The sequence below is a fragment of the Ictalurus punctatus genome, chromosome 18 (genome assembly GCF_001660625.3).
Source record: "Ictalurus punctatus breed USDA103 chromosome 18, Coco_2.0, whole genome shotgun sequence".
NCBI classification, from domain to species: Eukaryota; Metazoa; Chordata; class Actinopteri; order Siluriformes; family Ictaluridae; genus Ictalurus; species Ictalurus punctatus.
This window is the reverse complement of record NC_030433.2, coordinates 6,799,176-6,820,000: the sequence shown is the minus strand read 5'-3', so window position 1 is coordinate 6,820,000 and position 20,825 is coordinate 6,799,176. Positions and strand designations below refer to the sequence as shown.

General features: G+C 40.6%; 1 protein-coding gene across 3 annotated transcripts in view; it reads right to left on the bottom strand.

Moving 5' to 3' along the window:
* The window catches only part of LOC108278929 (ceramide transfer protein), a 42,545-nt gene extending 31,129 nt beyond the window's left edge, over nucleotides 1-11,416 (bottom strand). For 2 of the 3 annotated variants that reach the window (XM_017492696.3, XM_017492697.3), the window contains exons 1-2: nucleotides 11,042-11,414; nucleotides 8,979-9,113 (exon numbers count right to left, since the gene is read on the bottom strand). In XM_017492696.3, the coding sequence (XP_017348185.1) occupies nucleotides 8,979-9,113; nucleotides 11,042-11,269 (363 nt within the window). In that variant the 5' untranslated portion in view covers nucleotides 11,270-11,414. Of the gene's footprint in view, nucleotides 1-8,978; nucleotides 9,114-11,041 lie in introns of all 3 variants that reach the window. The other variant, XM_053687730.1, reaches the window with a different exon arrangement.
* Nucleotides 11,417-20,825: the final 9,409 nt, after the last annotated feature.

The window sequence follows — 20,825 nt, the reverse complement described above, 5'->3', positions numbered from 1 at the left end:
AACCCCCGCAGCACGGGGAGAACATGCAAACTCCGCACACACAGGGCCACGGCGGGAATCGAACCCCGAACCTGGAGGTGTGAGGCGAACGTGTTAACCACTAAGCCACCGTGCACCCCCCACGATAATCCAAAAGATCAAAATAAAAAATGTAAAAAAAAAATACTTGACACGTGTCAGGAGTACAGGAAATTGCTCTGCCTCACGCTCTGACTCATGCAGTCCAGCTGATAAAGAGCTTCGTAAATCAGCTGGTAAGCTGAATCAGGTGCATTTAGCGAGGAGGACACGCTAATCAGAGCAAAGTGTAAATAGGCTAAAGGTTGCTGAAAGGCAGAGTGGTGTGTGTGTGTGTGAGAGAGGGTGTGAGAGAGAGAGAGAGAGAGAGAGAGAGAGGGAGGGAGTGTGGATGTGAGCTGTTGGTCCTGGAGTGGAGCCAATAACACTAAACGAATAGCAACAGCAAGCTCAGCTCTGGAGCAGGCCCAGGATTTAACATGCGACAGCACAAGCACACACACACACACACACACACACACACACACACACACACACACACACACACAATATGGCCCTGAGACTGGCCTGTTTTTTATCACTGCTCTGAGGTTTTGGCAGGCGCGAGTGCGCACACAGCTCTCGGGGGAAAAAAAACCCAAAAAAAAACATGTACCCTCAATCACACACACTTTTTACAATGCTCTTACCCGAGTTCAGCGGCTTTGTCTACAAACAGCCGAGCCTTTATCAAATATTCAGCGAGTCAATACGGACAATGTGTGTGTTCCCGGCTTCCACACGGGACGGCGCTTAATCGGTCCTGCGCGTGACCCGACTGTGCTCCGGTTAAACACTCAACAATCTCAGGGGGAGAACTAAAAACAACAAGTCCAACCAAACTCAAACAAAAAACATAAAACTCCGTTCAAACCACGCTGTAACGCTACTCCACGTGTAGGACACGTATAAAACGGCGTTCTCGGTCAACGAGTACATCAAAGACTTATTTATTTTATTTACTTATTTAAATCGTCCTCAAAAGGTGGAGAAATTGAGAAATCTCCATTTTCACTACTTTCACTTAAACAGTTTTCTTACGGATAAGCAAACAAAGTGTAAGAACTCTGAATAACGGATCATCAGATATCGAACAGCTGCTTTAAGAATCGAAATCGTATGGCGTCATAGCGGATTCGGTGATATCCTTAAACACCGAATTATAGCCTTAAGAAAGGAAATCGTATCATGTCAGATCGAGTGGTTTCATCAAACATAGCATCGCAGCGTATAGTATCGGAACGTATATTCAGCGGCATCGTTAAATATCGAACCGTTGCCTAGAGACTCGAAATTGTATGGAAGCCTGATGTTTCCTATCTTTACGGCACTATTTTTACATGATTATTGTGATATTAATAACGTTCACTCCTTAGTACAAATGACAAATTAAATTTGAAAATAATACAAAATAGAAGCATTCAGACTTTTTGTTCACCAATGTACATTTCATATAAAATAAATAAATAAATAAATAAAATAAAGATCAAAGCACATCTTTATAAGACGCTTGACTTATGAGACTTATGAGCAGCCATGGAAGCAGGTTATCTTTCCCCAAATCTCCCAACCCTTCCGACATCTGTTTCTCCCTCTCGCTGTGTGTCTACTCCCACTTATTCTCGCTCTATCTCTGCCAGCTGTAAACACCTTTAATGCAGATCTTTATCTCCGTGCTAAATAAACGAGTTCCTCGCTGATCAGACTGGAGCAGCTGCAGTAGCTCGGCATCGACTCAGAGATTAAGCAAACGTTAACCATCGACAGAACTGACCCTGAAATAGAAATGCAGGATTTTCTTCAGACGAGACTGCAATGAGAAATGGTATCTGCATGGAGAATGGCGGACAGAATATGAATAAGCCAAAAGCTCCGCCTACTAAAGCCGTCTTCAGAGGCAGAGTCATGTCAGAAATTCAATGTTTTCAGAAAATTATGCTTTCTGAGGTGTAACTGACAAGCACAGAGGCCACGCTTCCTCCACTGTAACTGACAAGCACACAGGCCACACCCTTCTTCCCTGAATCTGACCAGCACAGAGGCCACGCTTCCTCCACTGTAACTGACAAGCATAGAGGCCACGCTTCCTCCACTGTAACTGACAAGCACACAGGCCACACCCCTCTTCCTTGAATCTGACCAGCACAGAGGCCACGCTTCCTCCACTGTAACTGACAAGCATAGAGGCCACGCTTCGTCCACTGTAACTGACAAGCACAGGCCACACCTCCACTGTAACTGACAAGCATAGAGGCCACGCCTCCTCCACTGTAACTGACAAGCACACAGGCCACACCCTTCTTCCCTGAAACTGACAAGAGGCCACACCTCCACTGAACCTGACAAGCACAGAAGCCACACCTCCTTCCCTGAGACTGAAACACAAAAGCCACGCCTCTATGAGAACAGAGACCACACCCCTTTCACTGAAACAGAGACACAAAGGCCACACCTCCTCCTCTTGCACCAATATGTACAATAAAACAAACACTCCTTCATTAAAACTGACACACCCAGAGGCCACGCCTCCTCCACCCACAAATCTTTTCACCACTTCTAAGAATGTTTAGTACAATACAATAAAAACATTTGCACACACTGTTCACCATCAACGCCGGCTTACAGAAGTCTATAGATGTTTTTCTCCCACGCGCCTCTGTTTATCCTGTTTAAAAAAAAAAAAAAAAAAAAAAAAGGGAGTACTTTAAGCCCCCGCTGGCGAGTTCAGCATATGGTCAGCATATGTTCCTCGTCGATGAAGTACTGTAGATGCTGGGAAAAGGAGGGAAGGGGTCTCACTGGGCTGTAAGCATGTCAGTGTGTCTACATGTACTGTGCGGTATAACACAAGGGACAGCTATCCACTCTATATAACGACCGGTTCACCTCGTCAGGTTACTTCCCGTTTCAGACGCACGTCATTTGCTAATCTGTGAAAATGATCTCAGGTTACAGAACAGTGCAGTGTTTCATACAGACGAGAGATGTGGTGGGTTCTACTGTATGTTATCACTGTTATGCATCAGTACAGGCCAAACAATATAAAGAAAACAATTTTATAAGATCGGAGCACTGGTTACTGCACGGCCCACACACACACACGCCTCATTACACTCTGAATGGGAAAAAAACAAACAAAAAAAAAACAACAACCTCAATTTAGTTTATCAAAGTTTGAATTCTATTTACGGGACCAAAACGACATTAAAAGGTGCGGTAAATGATTTTTAAAATCAGGACATGCTTTGATATATTTATCTAAACAAAGTTCTCCTTACCGTCATCATGTATAACCTCCATTTGGAGGAGAAACCAAGGGTAGATATTCAAAGCTATGAATTCTTTAAACAAAACAAATCAATTTATCACGGCACATCTTGGCAGCAAGAAACACCTGTGGACAGGTGTTCAAAAAGATTACCTAAAAAAAAAAAAAAAAAATTAATGGGTGGGGCTCAAACAAGACGTAGATATAAAATCTGAGGAAACGAGAGCTGAAATTCTGATCTCGTCTTTTGCTCTCCAACCCAAACGTCATCAACGTATACCGAAAAGAACAGAATCGACCTTGCTGTTCCGATACTTTCAGACAGGCCTGTATGTGTGTGTTTGATGATGTTATTTTACTACATCTTAAAAATGGAATGAAGGAAAAATAGAGTCTGTAAAAAAAATTGCCTAATTTTACTCTTTATTAGCTGCTTCCAATCGGTCTGTAATAAAATAAATAAATAAATAAATAAATAAATAAATGAATGAATGAATGAATGAATGAATGAATGTCCGCAACATGTCAGAAAAGCGTGCGATGACAATTTATCATGATAGCGTTCCATATTTTTTTGGAACGTTTCCTTATTTTTTCACAACCAAACAAACCAATCTGAAAAGAGAAACACCCCAGGATTCGAAGTAACCCAGCTTAACGAGGTAAGGGTGCAAGATCCCCGTTTAACCCCGCCCCCTGCAAGACCTTATCGACTGATGAGCCATATATGGTTGACGAGTTACTGAAGGGTTCTTCGATGTTTTCAAGCAACATATACGGTCGACGTAGACCAAAGGTGTGCGATCAGTCGAGGAGTCACCGAAGGGTTCTTCGATGTTTCGACGGACGCGCCACATCTTTAACGGCACTCGGCTGACGAGGAAGTAAAATGCCAGATCAGCATGGACGAGTTCCAGCTCCCGAGACTGCAGTGTTTGAGCACTGAAGCATAACTTCAGCACATACACATGCCCATGGAGCATAGAAATACAAACACACATACACACCTACACAGCAGGGAGTGTGGGGGGGCTGTTGTGTTTTGATGGGAAGTGAAATGAATCACCTCAGAGAACAGTGTGTGTGTGTGTGGGGGGGTTACATACAGTGTGTGTGTGCTACATTTAAAAGATTAAGAACCTCCTTTCATGTTTCTCTGTTGTTCCTCCTCGCACTAGCACGTCATCTAACCTCTCTGTAACCTTCCATCTCTTTCCCGTCCTCTCACACATTTCTTCTTTCCCTCCCCTTGACCTTTCCCCTAGGAAAAAAAAAACACAAAAAAACCCTTCCTGCCCAAACATGCGATAAGCCCCGCTTTAAGGACCGTTGGAGCGTTTGTGTTGACTGGGCCAATCCAAGAGCAACCTCTACCTTGCCTCTCCGTGGCATGGAGACGTCGGCCCCCATCAGAGATGCAGCCGAGTTAGACGCACATTAGTGCACGAGAAGGGTGTGTTTAAAAACGACAGGAAAAGGGACCGATGGAGTCGTGTCATCGTGTCATCCTGTCATGTACTAATGTTGCGCAGGTCAAGGGAAGGATCACAGAAAGAAAAAACACCTCAGACCTCGAGAACGGGGGGGTTTTTTTTCCCCCCCTGAAGGCAAGAGTAAATCCGCTTCACATGAGCCCAACTCTGGCGACATTGTTGAGATGAAAGCGGGGCGAGCGTGTGATTATGAAAGCTTTTGTTTTTCACAGCGAGAGCAGAACCCGGCACACCTCCAGGACCTCCACCCCGTCCAACTCTTGTTTTGAATGCGCTATTGTTTTAATTTAAGTGTCCGTTCCTTATAGATGATGAAGATGGAGCAAAAAAGGGGCGGAGACTCACACTTTTCCTGTCATTTTTGTGCATGAAAACAGTAAATGAGAACTTATGGCGGGAAGGAACAGAAGCTGTGAGTGGGGAACTGCGTCATACGGTTATAATTTGCAGAAAATATCTCGATAACTCGACCGGTATTTAAGCGGCACGCAGTCGATCATAACGGACGTACAAACATGACTCCGATGTACTATAATCGATGGACTTTGGCTTCACTGACCTTTGAGCCTTTTTTTTGTTTTGTTTTGCTGAATTAAACATGACGTCCATGCAGAACGGCGTCACGGTCATAATAAGTAACAAAACACTGTAACACAGGTTCCTCAACGATAGTGTCACGATAACTTATAGGTCTCAGGTGGGCGATACGACAAAAATATCATATCGCGATACTTGAGCACGGTAGATCTCACATGCCTGGAGCACTAGCTAATACATTTTGGATAATACTACATAAAGGACCCAAAATGACATTACCAGGCATTCTTACAGTATTATTACTGCTAGAGATTATCAGAACACATCCCGTCGACCTGTTCGAGCTTTCGCAGCAGTAAACGGTGCTTTCCCGAGCAGGCCTCGTCCGAATGTGGATATTACCGACACGAAATGCAATCATGTCCTATTTGATTCCTCCGACGCATCCTGGTAATGATGATCAGCGCTGGTTTCTCCGCCTCTGGCCTGCTAAAGCTCGTTAAAGAGAATCAGACAGCCTGGGGGTTTACATACAGCCTCGTCTAGCGTGGTCTATACTGCGCCATCGAGATGCATTACGCCTACCTAGTTTAGAGCTAATAAAAAGACACACAACCATATTTTCTTTCTTTTTAAAAAAAACTAAAAAAAACTAAAAATTAAATAAATAAGTAAATAAATAAATAAATAAATAAATAAATAAACGCTCCATATTGGAAGCATCTGATTGGTTGATCAGGATTGTTTTGTTATTTATCAGATAAATATTAGCCCTCGACTCCAATTACGTTAGCTAACATTGTTTTGGCCTTACGATGATGTTAGCTAGCTAGAAAGCGTGATATGGGTATATAGTCAGTCATTTTGGAGAAGCTTGCTTGATTAAAGATCAAAATTCGAACAAATACAACTTCCTACAAAGCCACGCCCCCGTTTTGCGGCTGACAGGAACCTTCTTTGCGGACGTTCCACGACATTACATGTAGCCAGAAATAGATTTTTATTTTTAAATTAATGGCATGTCGTTCATTAATGATTACATAATTCACGAACGTCGTAAAGAACACTTGTTGTAAAAGTATCGACATCGCAACAACGCCGGTGATTAATTTCCTGCAACTGCACGACGCAGAATGGGTTACGTGATGACAGCTACACTTTATAGTATACGTATAGCGAGATCACGTGTGGGCAAATTCATAGCTGTCTGGATTCGATCCCAGGGGAGACGTGCACGATTCTGTCACCTTACAGATGACGGGCTGAGAAACCAGTACAGCCTGAATAGGGCTAAATACCGATACCGGCATGTACAGACGTACGTCCATCACATCCAGGCATGCGAGGGCAAAGCATTTGGAGGATTTCTCAAGACCTACACCAGACAAGCCTGAAATGTTCCTGCGCATGCCAAGAAAGAACCGGATTTCAGTCAGGAATGCCTCCCAGAACGCTGGTTAATAGCCATAAAAAAAATAAAAAGAAGCGCAAACAGCTCCAAAGTTGCGTAACTCTCTCACTGTTCGCCGTCGAACCGGCCCGCCTGTAAACGGACTCCATTTTCATTCTCAAACTACAAAACGCAAAACCTTGGAAACTGGGATACAGAATAAACCGAGAGAGAAGACGACGACAGAAGTAGCAGACGTACACCATGACTCAGTGATTTACTACTTTTTTTTTTTCTTTCTCCTTTTACACAATACGAAGGTAAACAGACTAATAGAGCTTCCAAATATGGCTCATTGTCAGTGGGCGTCAATCATCACGGTCAGACCTGGAATTAGCAACTCTCCAGGCTCTCTGCTTGAAATAAACTGCATGAGGAGTGGAAACGTAACTCCACCACACCTCGACCGAAAATCTTTAGGTTCATCCGACACATCCGATTACGACCTGAACCAGGAACGTTAATCTGATTCGGCTTGTCAGCAGGTTTGGAGCTAGAAGAGGACTAAAACACAACGCACTAAACCGCGTTTTTAACGCAGGAGCGCCACGTTTTCACATCGAAGTCTGTGGATACGAGTTACTCTCTTCTCCATGAAGAATCTAGAACGATCAACAGTCATGCATGCATTTTACACGCTCCGATATTAACCTATATAAGTCCCTCCCCCTTCCAACCATCCCACGTTGGTAACGTTTTCCCCTGGCGCTTTCGTCTCGAGTTTATTAAACGTGCAATACAATCCATCGATGCACGTTCGACTTAACTAGCATTAGACAATCATCACTCACTCGTACAGGATTTCATTCAGTTTTTTTGTAATAATTGCGCCCAAAAACATTCAATTTTGCTGTGGCTTTTTTCAAAATTTGTGACATGTTAATTTTTTCTTGATTTTTTTTAAACTAAAGATTTACTAAAAGTTTGCATACACACTTTACATACGTTTCTATACATAACATCTTTTTCTTTTAAACATTTCCAGTGTCTACATCTTAACCCAATTTATTTATTTATTTTTTTATAAATAAACGTCCGCCTTGTGGTTACCTTAAAACCCTGTATACATGCACACTCCAGTTTCTAGAGCAGTCAAATGATTTGCGAAAGGACTACTTAAGAAAAGAAAAAAAAAAGGGGGACTTTCTGACACACTGGCAGGTTTCAGCGAGTACGGACATCTTGTCTGGTGAATACGTTTGTCCTTGATTCGTTCCTTGGATTCTCAGGAGGAGAAAAGAAACAAGGAGACGCAATTTTAGAAACGATAAGCACCCATGTCCTTGTTTTTTTTTTTGTTTTGTTTGTAAAATTAAAATCATACTATTTACGCAAAACTGAACTCCTTTCTTACAGGTCTCATTTCAGAAGGGTGCATACAGTACAAGCGCATAACATTTAAGCCACGCTTCGGGGATAAATTGCTGATGTGGTTTACAATTCGTGGTTTAATCATTAAAGAGACGGGGCGAAAGGCAGCACGCCTTTACCTTTAACTCAATCTGTTTCTATGACGACTAAACCTTTGATCCTTTCCCCCCACCCTGCTTTACCCTCCCTCCTTTTTGGAACTGAAAATGTCGACAAAGTGCGCTCACAAAGTGCGGCCTGCTTAACCCGAGTCACCCGACTTGCTAATCTTCAACGTAATGTTCGTTTCAACTTCAGGTCCTTTTTAACCACCAAAAGCGGAGTCTCTTTTGCACTAGATCTGACGGATGCACGGCTACTGTGTGGCTCGATAAATATTTGTCAGTGGTGATAAGAAGTTGAGCGGCAGGTACAGGTTATAACGACACTGCCGCGAGTCACAGAGGTTCCTCGCTTGCAAGGTGTGTGTGTGTGTGTGTGTGTGTGTGTGTGCGCGTGTGTGTGTAAGTGCACATGGGAGGAAATAGGCCACACTCTGTCTGTGTCTGGCAGGCTGCCTGTAGCTGATGGCAGCATCTCTGTCTCTGCATCACCGCTCCATGATCTCAGTGGTACAACCGTTAGGACACCATCCCGGCAAAGTATATTTTTAACATTGTAGTGAACTAGCTACTGTTTAAAGCGGTTGCCATAGAAACCGTCTAGAGTGCAGCAAAACGGCGCTAACATCACATCATCACAAACATTCAGGATACGGACACGCCGCGGCTGACCGGACAGATGCTCGTGCTCAGGTTCTTACCATGATGACGGCCTTGCTGAGGCACAGCGAGCCCCTGCAGCCATACTCCCTCTCATCCTGAGACTTGTAATAACTCAGAGTGTTGTTCTTCAGCACGACCCAGCGATCCTGCCAGCCATGGATGTAGTTGGTCCACTGTGGATGCAGGCAGAAAAGACAGAACAGTAGCATCAGCGTCAGACTCAAACCCATGTCTTCACAGACAATTTTTTTTTATAGAACATACAGTGGCGATATAACATATCAGCCGCTATGACCGCAAAACAAGCTTTTGCATCAGATCAGCCAAGAGGGCAAAGGTCACAGCTGTACACACTGGGAGTTAAGGGATTTTCCTTCTCTCACTCCACAGCTCAGCCTTTACCATTTTTAGGAGTTAAATTATATATATTTTTAGCATTACTACTCTGAAAGGAAGTAATGGACCTTGTAATGGAAAGTGGTACATTTATAAATCTATTAGATCAGATCCAGAGAAAGGTCAAATTGAAAAATTTTAAAGATATAAAAAGGTCTGTAAATAATTTAATCATTCTTTGTTTACTTTTAATTCTCATTTCTGTTGTTTCTACAGCACACACAACATTTATCATGGTACGTTCACCTCAGCAATGCGTTTCACAAAACACACACCAATAAGCCACCATACATCTGTAATATATATATACACACACATCTGTAATATATATATATATATATATATATATATATATATATATATATATATATATATATATATATATATATATATATATATATATATATATATATATAAAAAATATGGTCATGTCTAAGAAAGAATGCAGATGTGTCACACCTATAATGCTGGGATTGCCTTTAAAACTTGCACAATCAAGACGGAAAAATATATTTGATATACATACATACATACATACACACACACACACACACACACACACACACACATATATATATATATATATATATATATATATATATATATATATATATATGCGCACCCATGTTAATTTATTATTTTTCAACTGTCTTGACGCCGAATTATTGCTCAGTGAAAACGCTATTAAAAAATTTACTAAATTTGACTAAACTGGTGAAGAATTCTGTCTGATCGATCAAATAAGCACATTGCTATAGGACAGCGCTGTGCACGATTCTGATTGGTCAGAAGCCGTTTTCTATAAACAGCAGCTCCTGTAAGGAGACGTTTATTTAAGGAGGAAGGGAGGAGTCTCCAGTGTCTCATGGCTTCGTAAAAAGCTGTACCTTTACTTCTTTCTCCCTGCCTACCACAAGAGTTTCCTGTTTTACAAAAATCTTCCACTTCAGACCAATAAATAGAACATGACGTCATTAACAGGCGCCGTTAAATTCGTTAATGACGTTTCAGTCAACAAACGTTTAGCTTAGTTACATCACTACGACCTCTACTAACCCAGCCGTGTACATACGTGTCCGTTAAAGCCAAATAACACGGTTTATACTAAATTTTGTCTTTCTTCCCCCACCCAACGTCCTTTTCTGGGACGCATAAATAACGTTTAAAAGTGCGACCAAACCGAAAATCGATAGCATTCGGATAATTATGAAGACGCTTTAATCTAGTATTAAGATAATAACACTGGCAACACACGAGTATGTTTTATTCACAAGGTCATATTAAATATTGTGGTTATAAAGAATATAAAAATTCCAGCTCTGTTAGCATGTTTAGCTAGGCAGGTTGTCAAAGGGAACGCTTAAATTACGGTGCCGCTGTTTGAGATTGTGTTTAGGCAACGTCCCAAACGCACACTACGTTACTAAGTAGTGCGCGAGCTCTCTTTTAATGACAGCAAGTACAACTGTAAACAAAAGGGTGTAAACAATTCAAGGAATATATATATATATATATATATATATATATATATATATAGTACTAAAATTGTAATAAGAGTTAGAAGCAATGTGTGGAGTATTTTCTGACATACTATTTAGTACACTAGTATGAGATTTGAGACCCAGCTCCAACCAGGTTGTAAACACACACGACTTCGGTTTGTTCTTTCCAGATTTTTCCGACTCCCGTCCCCATTTTAATTTACCTTGCTGAGCACGCCGCTGAATTCCGCCACCCCGCCGCCGTGAGGTCCGGGATCCGTCTCCAGATCCTCCTCAGAGCCCGACGAGTTCCAGCTCTGGTTGTCCGACATCTGCTTGCCGTTGGAAAGCGGACTGGAGCTCATTCGGACAGCAGCGGAGAGATCAGCCGAAAGGGGTTCGGTCGAGCGAGTGTGAGCCGTGGTGTGTGCGCCGGTGTACCGACTTCGCATCCAAAATCCACCTGGAGACCAAACGTGTTGGTTTCATGAGAGTGTAGCTAGCTACCTGGCTAGCTTTCTGAGCGCTGAAATAAATGATCCGTCTATCGCTTTAGTGCAGCTTCATTTACCACCCAGCTCAAAGAAGGAAGCTTTAGGGGGAGTGACTCACGACAAACCCCGCCCACTTTCCCTTAAACGTCAACACCTCTCTCTCGCGCACGCGCGTGTTCTCGTGTCTCATCTCTTGCCAGGTTGCTGTTATGCTTTCTTCTGTAAAACATTCGCTAAAAATGTCTATAAACTTCACTCTGCCCTTACACTCACACGTCTAATATTTGTTTAGACGTTCACGGCCAACCTAGTGATCGAAAATTGACACAAATAGCAAAAAAGATTGTTTCCGAATCCTTTGAAACGATGCTTTGAAAGAACTAAACAGACGCCGCCATCTTGGATGTGACGTAGATCAGATTGGAGGCTGATTAAGAACTACCGTGTAAACAGTGATTTCTGATTAACTTAATCCGGCTAAAGTCATACTCGAAGTAAACACAAATCGAATTAAGATGTGTGGAGTATTTCTATTTGTAGTCGCATTATTGAAGTGCGTTATAGACTATGTTTACATGGCCAGCACTAATCTTAATTATTGACCTTATTCTGAGTGACAATATTCTGATTAAGGTGTTTACATGAGTTGCTTTTAGAATATTCCTTTCATGTTCCCGTTTTACATGTTATAGAACATAGATCGATTAACGGCACACGTCGTTACATCCCGATGCCATGCCGTCCGATGTTCCCTCCATAATTTTATGTATCAACATACAATTCGTCTTCGTTATGTTACCGTATACAGTTCTGGGTGTTTCATTTTTAACACTGATATGAGACATTCGAATATTTGGATTGCAGTCATAAGCGAATGTGCCACAATTATATTGGGGTTCATGTAAAATATACAATATACCACTGGAAAATACTGTATAGTGGACTGTATATACCAGAACTCCTAGTACGTATGTATATGTATACATACTAGAAAACATCATTCTCTCTGCTCTCAACAAGCGAATCTTTAAGCCACATTCAGACTGAAGATAAACAAAGAAATATAATGTGGTATCTAACTTTCTGGTGGTCTTGTGGTTAAAGGTCTTGCAACTCTCCACATGTCAAATAATAAGTGAAAGAAAATGCTCTGCTTTTTGAAGTTCAGCTTCAAACTAATAAAAATAAAAATCAATTTTAAGCTGTAACTCTAATCTGTTGTGCCAGGTTTGGTTACATACAGCTAGCATTAACAGGAAACAGATTTTTGTCTTTTAACACCACAAAACCACACCATTGGTTTTTTTTTTGTTGTTGTTGTCATAGATGCTGTGAAGCACAAAGAACTAAAAAGTGTGTTAGTGCAAAAAGCGGCCTGAAAACTGTTTCCGTTCCTGTGTCATCACTGTACACCAGAGACCAGTGGTGGAAAAAACCTGCAGAATGGATGAATGAACAAACAACACAGGATAAAGAAGGGGCTGGCTGGTTGGTTGGTAGGATAGACATTAAGTCAATTAATAAATGAGTGCATGATCAGACAGATGGATGAAAGGATGAAAGATAGACAGATGAGTGGACAGAATGATGAATGAATAGATAGATAGATAGATAGATAGATAGATAGGTAGATAGATAGATAGACATTTATCGATAGTTGTATAAATATACAATTGAGTCAGTGGTTAGAAGGACAGAGGATGGATGACAGAGTGAAGGTATGGATGAACAAACGAATGTATGGATTGTATTGGATGGATGCAATGGATTTGACCTATTCCATTCGGATGAATTAATGAAAGGGGATGGTTGAATGTTGGATGTATGTATGGATGGATGGATAAATGAGTGAGTAGTCGAACAGATGGATGGACAGGTAGATTGAAAGGTAGTTACTGTTTGTTTGGCTGAAACGGATGGGATGGATTAACGAATGGATGGATGAATAAATGAGTTAGTAGTTGAACAGATGGATGGAAAAGTAGTAAGTTTATTGTTGGGTGGATAAAAGAATAACATAAATAGTGGGCGAATAGTTGGACAAATTGACAAATGGATGCATGAATGGATGAATACATGAGTGGATGGATGGATAAATGAGTGAGTAGTTGAACAGATGGATGGACAGATGAAGTTAAATGTCATTTGTGCATGCTCAGTGAATAAATGAATACATACATGTAGATGCTTGGATGGAAGGGGTGGATTGATGCCTAGATGGATGAATAAATGGTTAAATGGGTGGCTGGGAAAAATGGGAGAATATATGGGTAAATTTATAAATGGATGGATGGATAAATGAGTGAGTAGGTGAACAAATGGGTGGAAAAGTAGTATGTTTATGGTTGGGTGGATAAAAGAATACATAAATAGATGCTTGGATGGATGGGTGATGGATAAATAAATGAATGGATGGCTGTGAAGAACCAAAGAATACATGGGTAGATGTATGAGTGTATAGATGAATGGATGGATGAATGATAGGATGCAGTCAGCAAATAATGTAATACAGAGAGACTGAGCTCTATAAACAAGGTTGCCAGATTAGTATCAATCAAACATAGTTTAAAACCCACCCATTCACAATAAATGAGCAGCAACTTATTAACCAAATTATATCTACCATGTGAAGCCCATTTCCATCTCAGTGTGGTTAAAATTTGACCAGTTAGGTGGTCAATCTGTCAATGCTGCACATGAAGCTATGTAGCACAGAGCCAGACTAGTGATGACACTAATTATCCTTAAAACATTTAACAGAACAGTCAAATTTTCCCATCTGAGGTGTTTCACCTCGTACATTCAAACTTACACCTGAAATAAAAAAGGCTGTTTTTACAAACACAACCTAATGCTCTGCCAACGCACTTTCCTAATGGAGCTAAGCGGTGTTTTGAAAACTAGCTTTTGTTGTCACACACACACACACACACACACACACACACACACACACACACACACACACACAAAAACAACCATAGTCACGTTGAGACTCAGGAAGACTAGTGGCTAGTAGATTTGACATTTCATTTAGTGTGTCAGGCGCTTGAATTAGTCAGGAGCATAGCAACCATCTTGACAACACACAGCAGGATTACACAAACACACACGCTCTAGCGTGAGTCAACCTTTGAGCGTTACTCAAGAATTGTGGGTCGACCGCATTTGTAGTTTCAGAGTTGAGTTTGACAAACCACACAGGGTAAATCCTAAATATCTTGTTTGTTTTACATCCGTCACTATAACACCTAGAGAATCTCGTTTACATACAATACTTTCATATCTTTATGATTTGGTCCTCCCTACACTCTCTGTCTCTCTCTCTCTCTCTCTCTCTCTCTCTCTCTCTCTCTCTCTCTCTCTCTCTCTTTTGCTCTCTATCTTTCAACCACGTGTATATGGATTCTGATTCAATTCTGTTAGATCTAGCCATGCAGCTAATTCTGACGCACACATAACCAGTGACAGGACTACACTAAGCATTCAAGACAAAGTTTGAGCATTGCTAATATAGCCTTACAGCTATACAGGTCAACCATATTTGCCAAATCATTTTAGGTAATGAGCCATATTACACTTCATCCAGTATCCAGTTGTTTAGTGATCAACAACTCCTGGGTTGTTTTATAAGCATTTTCTGAAATGTACTAAATAAATAAATAAATAAATAAAGTTGCAATTGGCAATATCTATTTAAAACACAAATTCTAATTTCATTTAGTGGGCTGGATTAAAATCTGGCCTCATACCGGATGTTTGACACCCTTGGTTAGTGCATTTCTAATCATTCCTGGAGATTCCTCAGATAATATAAGTGAAATAGCAGTGTCAAAACAAATGAACATCGATTAAAGGAACAATTTGGCCGAAAAACAAAATTTATACAGCATTCCCATAATGCATTTTTTTCTATTGCTTGCAAATTTCTTCAGTTTTGCACTGGAGCTATGAGGCTATTGTAGCTATAAATACATACATAAATAAATGAGCAAAGCTGATAGCTACCAGTTTAGCATCATACAAGCTACCAAATCATATCACACAGGCTCTGAGTTGTTTGGTGTTTCAAAACAGATTAAAATTTTATGTTTATGCGGTTCTGTTAGTGTATGGCCCGATGTTATTTCTAAAAAATGGACAAACATAGCCCATAGTCCAATGTAGTCATAGCACCATTTTGAATCCAAATCACAAAATTGTAATGTAGAAGTAATTCTGATCAAAATGTAATTTAAATTTGGCTTGTATAAATATTTAATTTATTCGACATACAGGCTTATATATATTTTTAAAATAATTATCAATGTGCAAAGGGTCAGGGCGCACGGTGGCTTAGTGGTTAGCACTAAGGGTCCAGGGTCCGGGGTTCGATTCCTGCCAGGGCCATATGTGTGCGGAGTTTGCATGTTGCTACCCCGTGCTGCGGGGATTTCCTCCGAGTACTCCGGTTTCTTCCCCCAGTCCAAAGACATGCATGGTTGGCTGATTGGTGTGTCTAAAGTGTCTGGAGTGTGTATGTGATTGTGCCCTGTGATGGACTGGCACCCTGTCCAGGTTGTACCCCGCCTTGTGCCCGATGCTCCCTGGAATTGGCTCCAGGTTTCCCTGTGACCGTGAAGAAGGAGTAAGCGGTAGATGATGGATGGATGTACAAATGGTATTACTGAGCCAAATGATGTCTCTGACATGAGTGTGTGATGTGAGAGACATTTTTACAAACAATGCCTATCAGAACAGGATTTGTAATACTTTCATTTATGATGAAATAGGAGCTTTTTTTCGAGAGCTTTTGCTTCCTCTTTCTTTCCTTCTACTACTCCTGGGCTGTGTCATCTCCTGCCTCTAAACCCTTCTACGCCTTGCCCTGTGGTCGCGTCATGGGTTTGGCCCTCAAGACATCCTCTGTGTCGTCATAAGATCCAGGAAAGAGATCACAAGACCTCCATTAGCCCAGAAGACTGACTCCTTTTCTGCTAACGCTTCAGATTAGAGAAATCCTGGCTTTCGAAGCTAATGCTTTTGCATTAGAGTCAGCGTGTTTCTCTTCTCTGGTTAATACCTAAGAGATGCTACCACATACATAAAACACTTACGGAGATAATGAGGCACAGGATGACAGTAATAATCCTAGTGAAATTAATAATAATAATAATAATAATAATAATAATAATAATAATAATAATAATAATAATGTACTCTATTTTCACCTTGTTTAGTGGTGATTAATTCCCAGTGTGTAGCTTTGTATTTCTTGATCACACACTAAATCTTGCTAGCTGGCTTGGTTTTCATAACAAGGGTTAGCATTACAGAGTTTACCTGTTTGCTAGCATAGTTTGATAATGGCATCACTAATAAAACTATAATAGCCCACATAATGTTAGTTGGTTTGTTAGTGAGATTAGCTAATGTGTCAAAATACACAGCATAATAGTGAGACTAGCATTATCTACCTTGCTAGTTCTTGAATTTGGATAGCTACTAGTCAAATATGTTAGCTATGTAAATATGTTAGAGAAGTAAATAATTACTTGTCACCTCTTGGTGTTTAATCATGAAAAATAGCTATACCTTGTGGCTATTTTTACTCAGGTGCAAATAGAGATTATGTACAGTAATAATAATATATATATTTAATATAGTAGCAATACTGTACATAGTTTGAATAGTATTTAAAAAATACCCTTCCTGAATGTAAAATTAGTTTTAAATGGTAGCCATTTTTGGGTAGATACTTAAAAGATTGCGTTTGTGTTATTTGTTTTCAAGCTGCCAGGCTCCTTGTACGATCAAGTAGTTTGAGAGTTTGTTGTTAGCCTCCATGCTGAATAATCAATATATACATTTAGCAAACAGCGAGCCATTGTTCTGATTGCTGTGTGTGCAGCTTCTGTAGCTGAGAGGTGAGTGGATCCATTGTGCTCGTCAGTACAACGAGTTCAAGACTAACACCATGATCAAAGTGACAAAACGAGAACACACAATTCAGGTTTCGTGTTAACGAGTTCATGAAGGTTTTGACACCATTGGTCACAACTGATACAGTATCTCACAAAAGTGAGTACACCCCTCACATTTTTGTAAATATTTGATGATATCTTTTCATGTGACAACACTGAAGAAATGACACTTTGCTACAATGTAAAGTAGTGAGTGTACAGCTTGTGGAACAGTGTAAATTTGCTGTCCCCTCAAAATCACTCAACACACAGCCATTAATGTCTAAACCGCTGGAAGCAAAAGTGAGTACACCCCTAAGTGAAAATGACCAAATTGGGCCCAATTAGTCACGTGACTTGTTAGTGTTACAAGGTCTCAGGTGTGAATGGGGAGCAGGTGTGTTAAATTTGGTGTCATCGCAGCCTGTTACACAAGCTATACACTCACTACTTTACATTGTAGCAAAGTGTCATTTCTTCAGTGCTGTCACATGAAAAGATATAATCAAATATTTACACAAATGTGAGGGGTGTACTCACTTTGGTGAGATACTATATACTGTGTTAAGGCTTGGTAGAAAATCTGCTGCAATAGACTAGAGCTGATTCTAGCACATTCTGACATATATAAGATGTCCTTGCATGCTGTTTCAGCAGTTATATTGCCAATATAGCATTCCTGCTAAAAGAAAGATAATTATTCTGTGATCAGTTTCTACAGAACATATGATTCACTGATAGTTTAGTATGTATATTTGATAACTGGCCAACTGTGCAGACCTCAGTGATACACTGAACACTGTTTTATAGATTATTATTCACTGGTTTATAAATTTTCTGTTTGTTTCCTGGAGATTTCTGGGTTCTGGAGATCCTTTGAATTTTTCAGGGTTTTTTTTTTTCCCAGGATATGCGGGAATTCTGGGTTCTTTTGGAGATCTTTTGAATTTTTTCTAGTTCTTCCAGAAGTCTTTGGGTTAGAGTTAGGGGTTGGGGATATATATATATATATATATATATATATATATATATATATATATATATATGTGTGTGTGTGTGTGTGTGTGTGTATCCTGGGGATTTTTTTCCCCCAGGATATGTGGGAACGCTGGATCGCGTGGAGGTTCCTTGAATTTCTTGTTTGTCCCCCCCCCCCAGGATATTTGTGGACACTGGTGCTTTTTCCAGAACATATGGGATACTCTAGTTCTTCTAGAAGTACTTTGGATTTGTATGTTTTTTTCTGGAATATTTGGGATCTCTAGTTCTTCTGGAGGGCTACTATATTTTAAGGGTTTCTTTCAGGATATTTGGGGGTTCTTTTGGAAGTCGTTAGAATTTTTTTTCAGGGTATTTGGGAACTCTGGTTCTTCTAGAAGTCCTTTGATTTTTCCCCAGGATATGTGGGAATTCTGGATCTTCTGGAAGTTCTTTGAATTGTTAGTGTCTTTTTCCTGCATAGTTGGGATTTCTGGTTCCTCTGGAGGACCTTTGAATTTTTAGGATTATTTTTCAGGGTATTTGTGACTCTGGATCTCCTGGAGGTTCTTTGAATTGTTAGGGTCTTTTTCCAGCACAGTTGGGAGTACTGGTTCTTTTGGAGGTTCATTGAATTTTTAGTTAGTTTGTTTTTTCTCCCAGGATATTTGGGGACACTGGTTCTTCGGGAGGTTATTCTGGAGGTCATTTGAGTGTTTCTCAGTCCAAATGTGAGCTGCTACTAATAAAACAATAACTTATTAGAACAAGAGCATTAATATAAACCAAACTAATCAGGTTGGAGAATTCAGGATTTTTCGGCTTTTTTTTCTGGAATATTTGGGAAGTCTAGTTCTTCAAGAAGTCCTTGATCTAAAACAAACTAATCAGGTTGGAGAATTCAGTACTGTGGTAGAACATGTTATAGACAAAGACAACCAAAGAAAGTTCAAATATTAATTCTATTAATCCCCAGAATCCTAAGTCTTGCATGGAAAGTGAGTTAGGTGAATATTTTGAGTCCCTCCTATCACACGAAGCATGAAGGATTAACGGTTGTGAGCACAGCGTCACTGGCTCAGGTGGAGCAGATTACCACAGAGGTTAAATCTAATCTGTGGGATTGTGACAGTGACACAGTTTAAGACTAGCTGGAGCTCTCACAGTCTCCTCCTGGGTAATGTACAGTATATCAGATAGCACATTACACAATAACACACACCAGTGAACAAAACCATCACGATCAGGTAGCAAACAATACAACCAGATAATGTTGCCATGGAGTCGGTGAAGGGTAACAAATGTTTCTGAAACCCAGGGGCTTGATAAGTCACACACTGAGGAAGGGCTGCATTTTTTTCCTTTTTATTTGCACATTTTTTGGATTATTAGTGTGATTTGGTTATTTTCTTTGGCCTCAAACTACAATATACACCGTGCACAGAGGAATGTTTGCACTGAACAGAGGAGCGTATATGTGAAAAGTTTATCTACTGAAACCGACATTAAGGAGCCGTCCCACCACAAGCCATGACTTCCACCAGAGTGTGGTTGTGTGTGTGTGTGTGTGTGTGTGTGTGTGTGTGTGTGTGTGTGTGTGTGTGTGTGTGTGTGATGTGGCGTTTCCTTATGGGGACCAGCCAAATGTTCCCACAAGCTCAAAACTCTCAGATATTCCTATCCTTTGGGGGACATTTCATTCATACCAAGATATTAAAACATGCTCACCCCCACCACACACACACACACATACTTACAAAGAATTACTATATTAATAATATAACGTAATATGTCTGATCACAGTATATCAAATCCACATGATAGGTACGTGTGATATCTGTGCGTGCTTTTGTGTGTGTGTGTGTGTGTGTGGGGGGGGGGGGGGTTCATGGGATTCAGTACAATACTCTTATGTATGATTACATTGCTCTGTAATTTCTGTATGCATGCGGGTGTATTCCCACACTGCTTTCCGAGTTCAGTGAATCATCCGTCCAAGTTAGTCACAAGGAATTCCTACCCCACCCTAAACATTCCCTCATGCGGGAATACACCATCTAGTGAGTGTGTGTGTGTGTGTGTGTGTGTGTGTGTGTGTGTGCTTGCCCCCTACTGGAGAACATAGGTAGGTAGCCCCCGCACCCCAGACCTCGCCTTAAATTCCAGGAGATACACCTACCCATATGGAGTGAAATTAAAGTTAGCAGAATCTCAATTTTTTAATGCTGAAAAAATGACAGAATTCAGTGTAAGTTGTAAGTTATTTGAATATATTGGTTCTGAATTCACCTATGTGAACATTTAGGCTCAAAAAAACAAGCTCGTGTTAATAATAAAAAATTCATGTTAAACGGTTCAAGCAATCAAAAAATTCAGGTTTAATGCCAATGCAAGAGCAACCCAGTGAGAGAGATGAGAACTCAAATTTTCCTTGATCTTTTGACATACAAGATGTCATTGTACCATTAAAACGTCTTGCAAGTTTCATAGCTTAAATCGTCCTCCTCAGTACAAAAAGAGCATTTATTTAACCATGCTCCAAAAACGGCTCATGGGTCGCATACGACTTACTCTATGCAGCAGTCATCATCATCGCA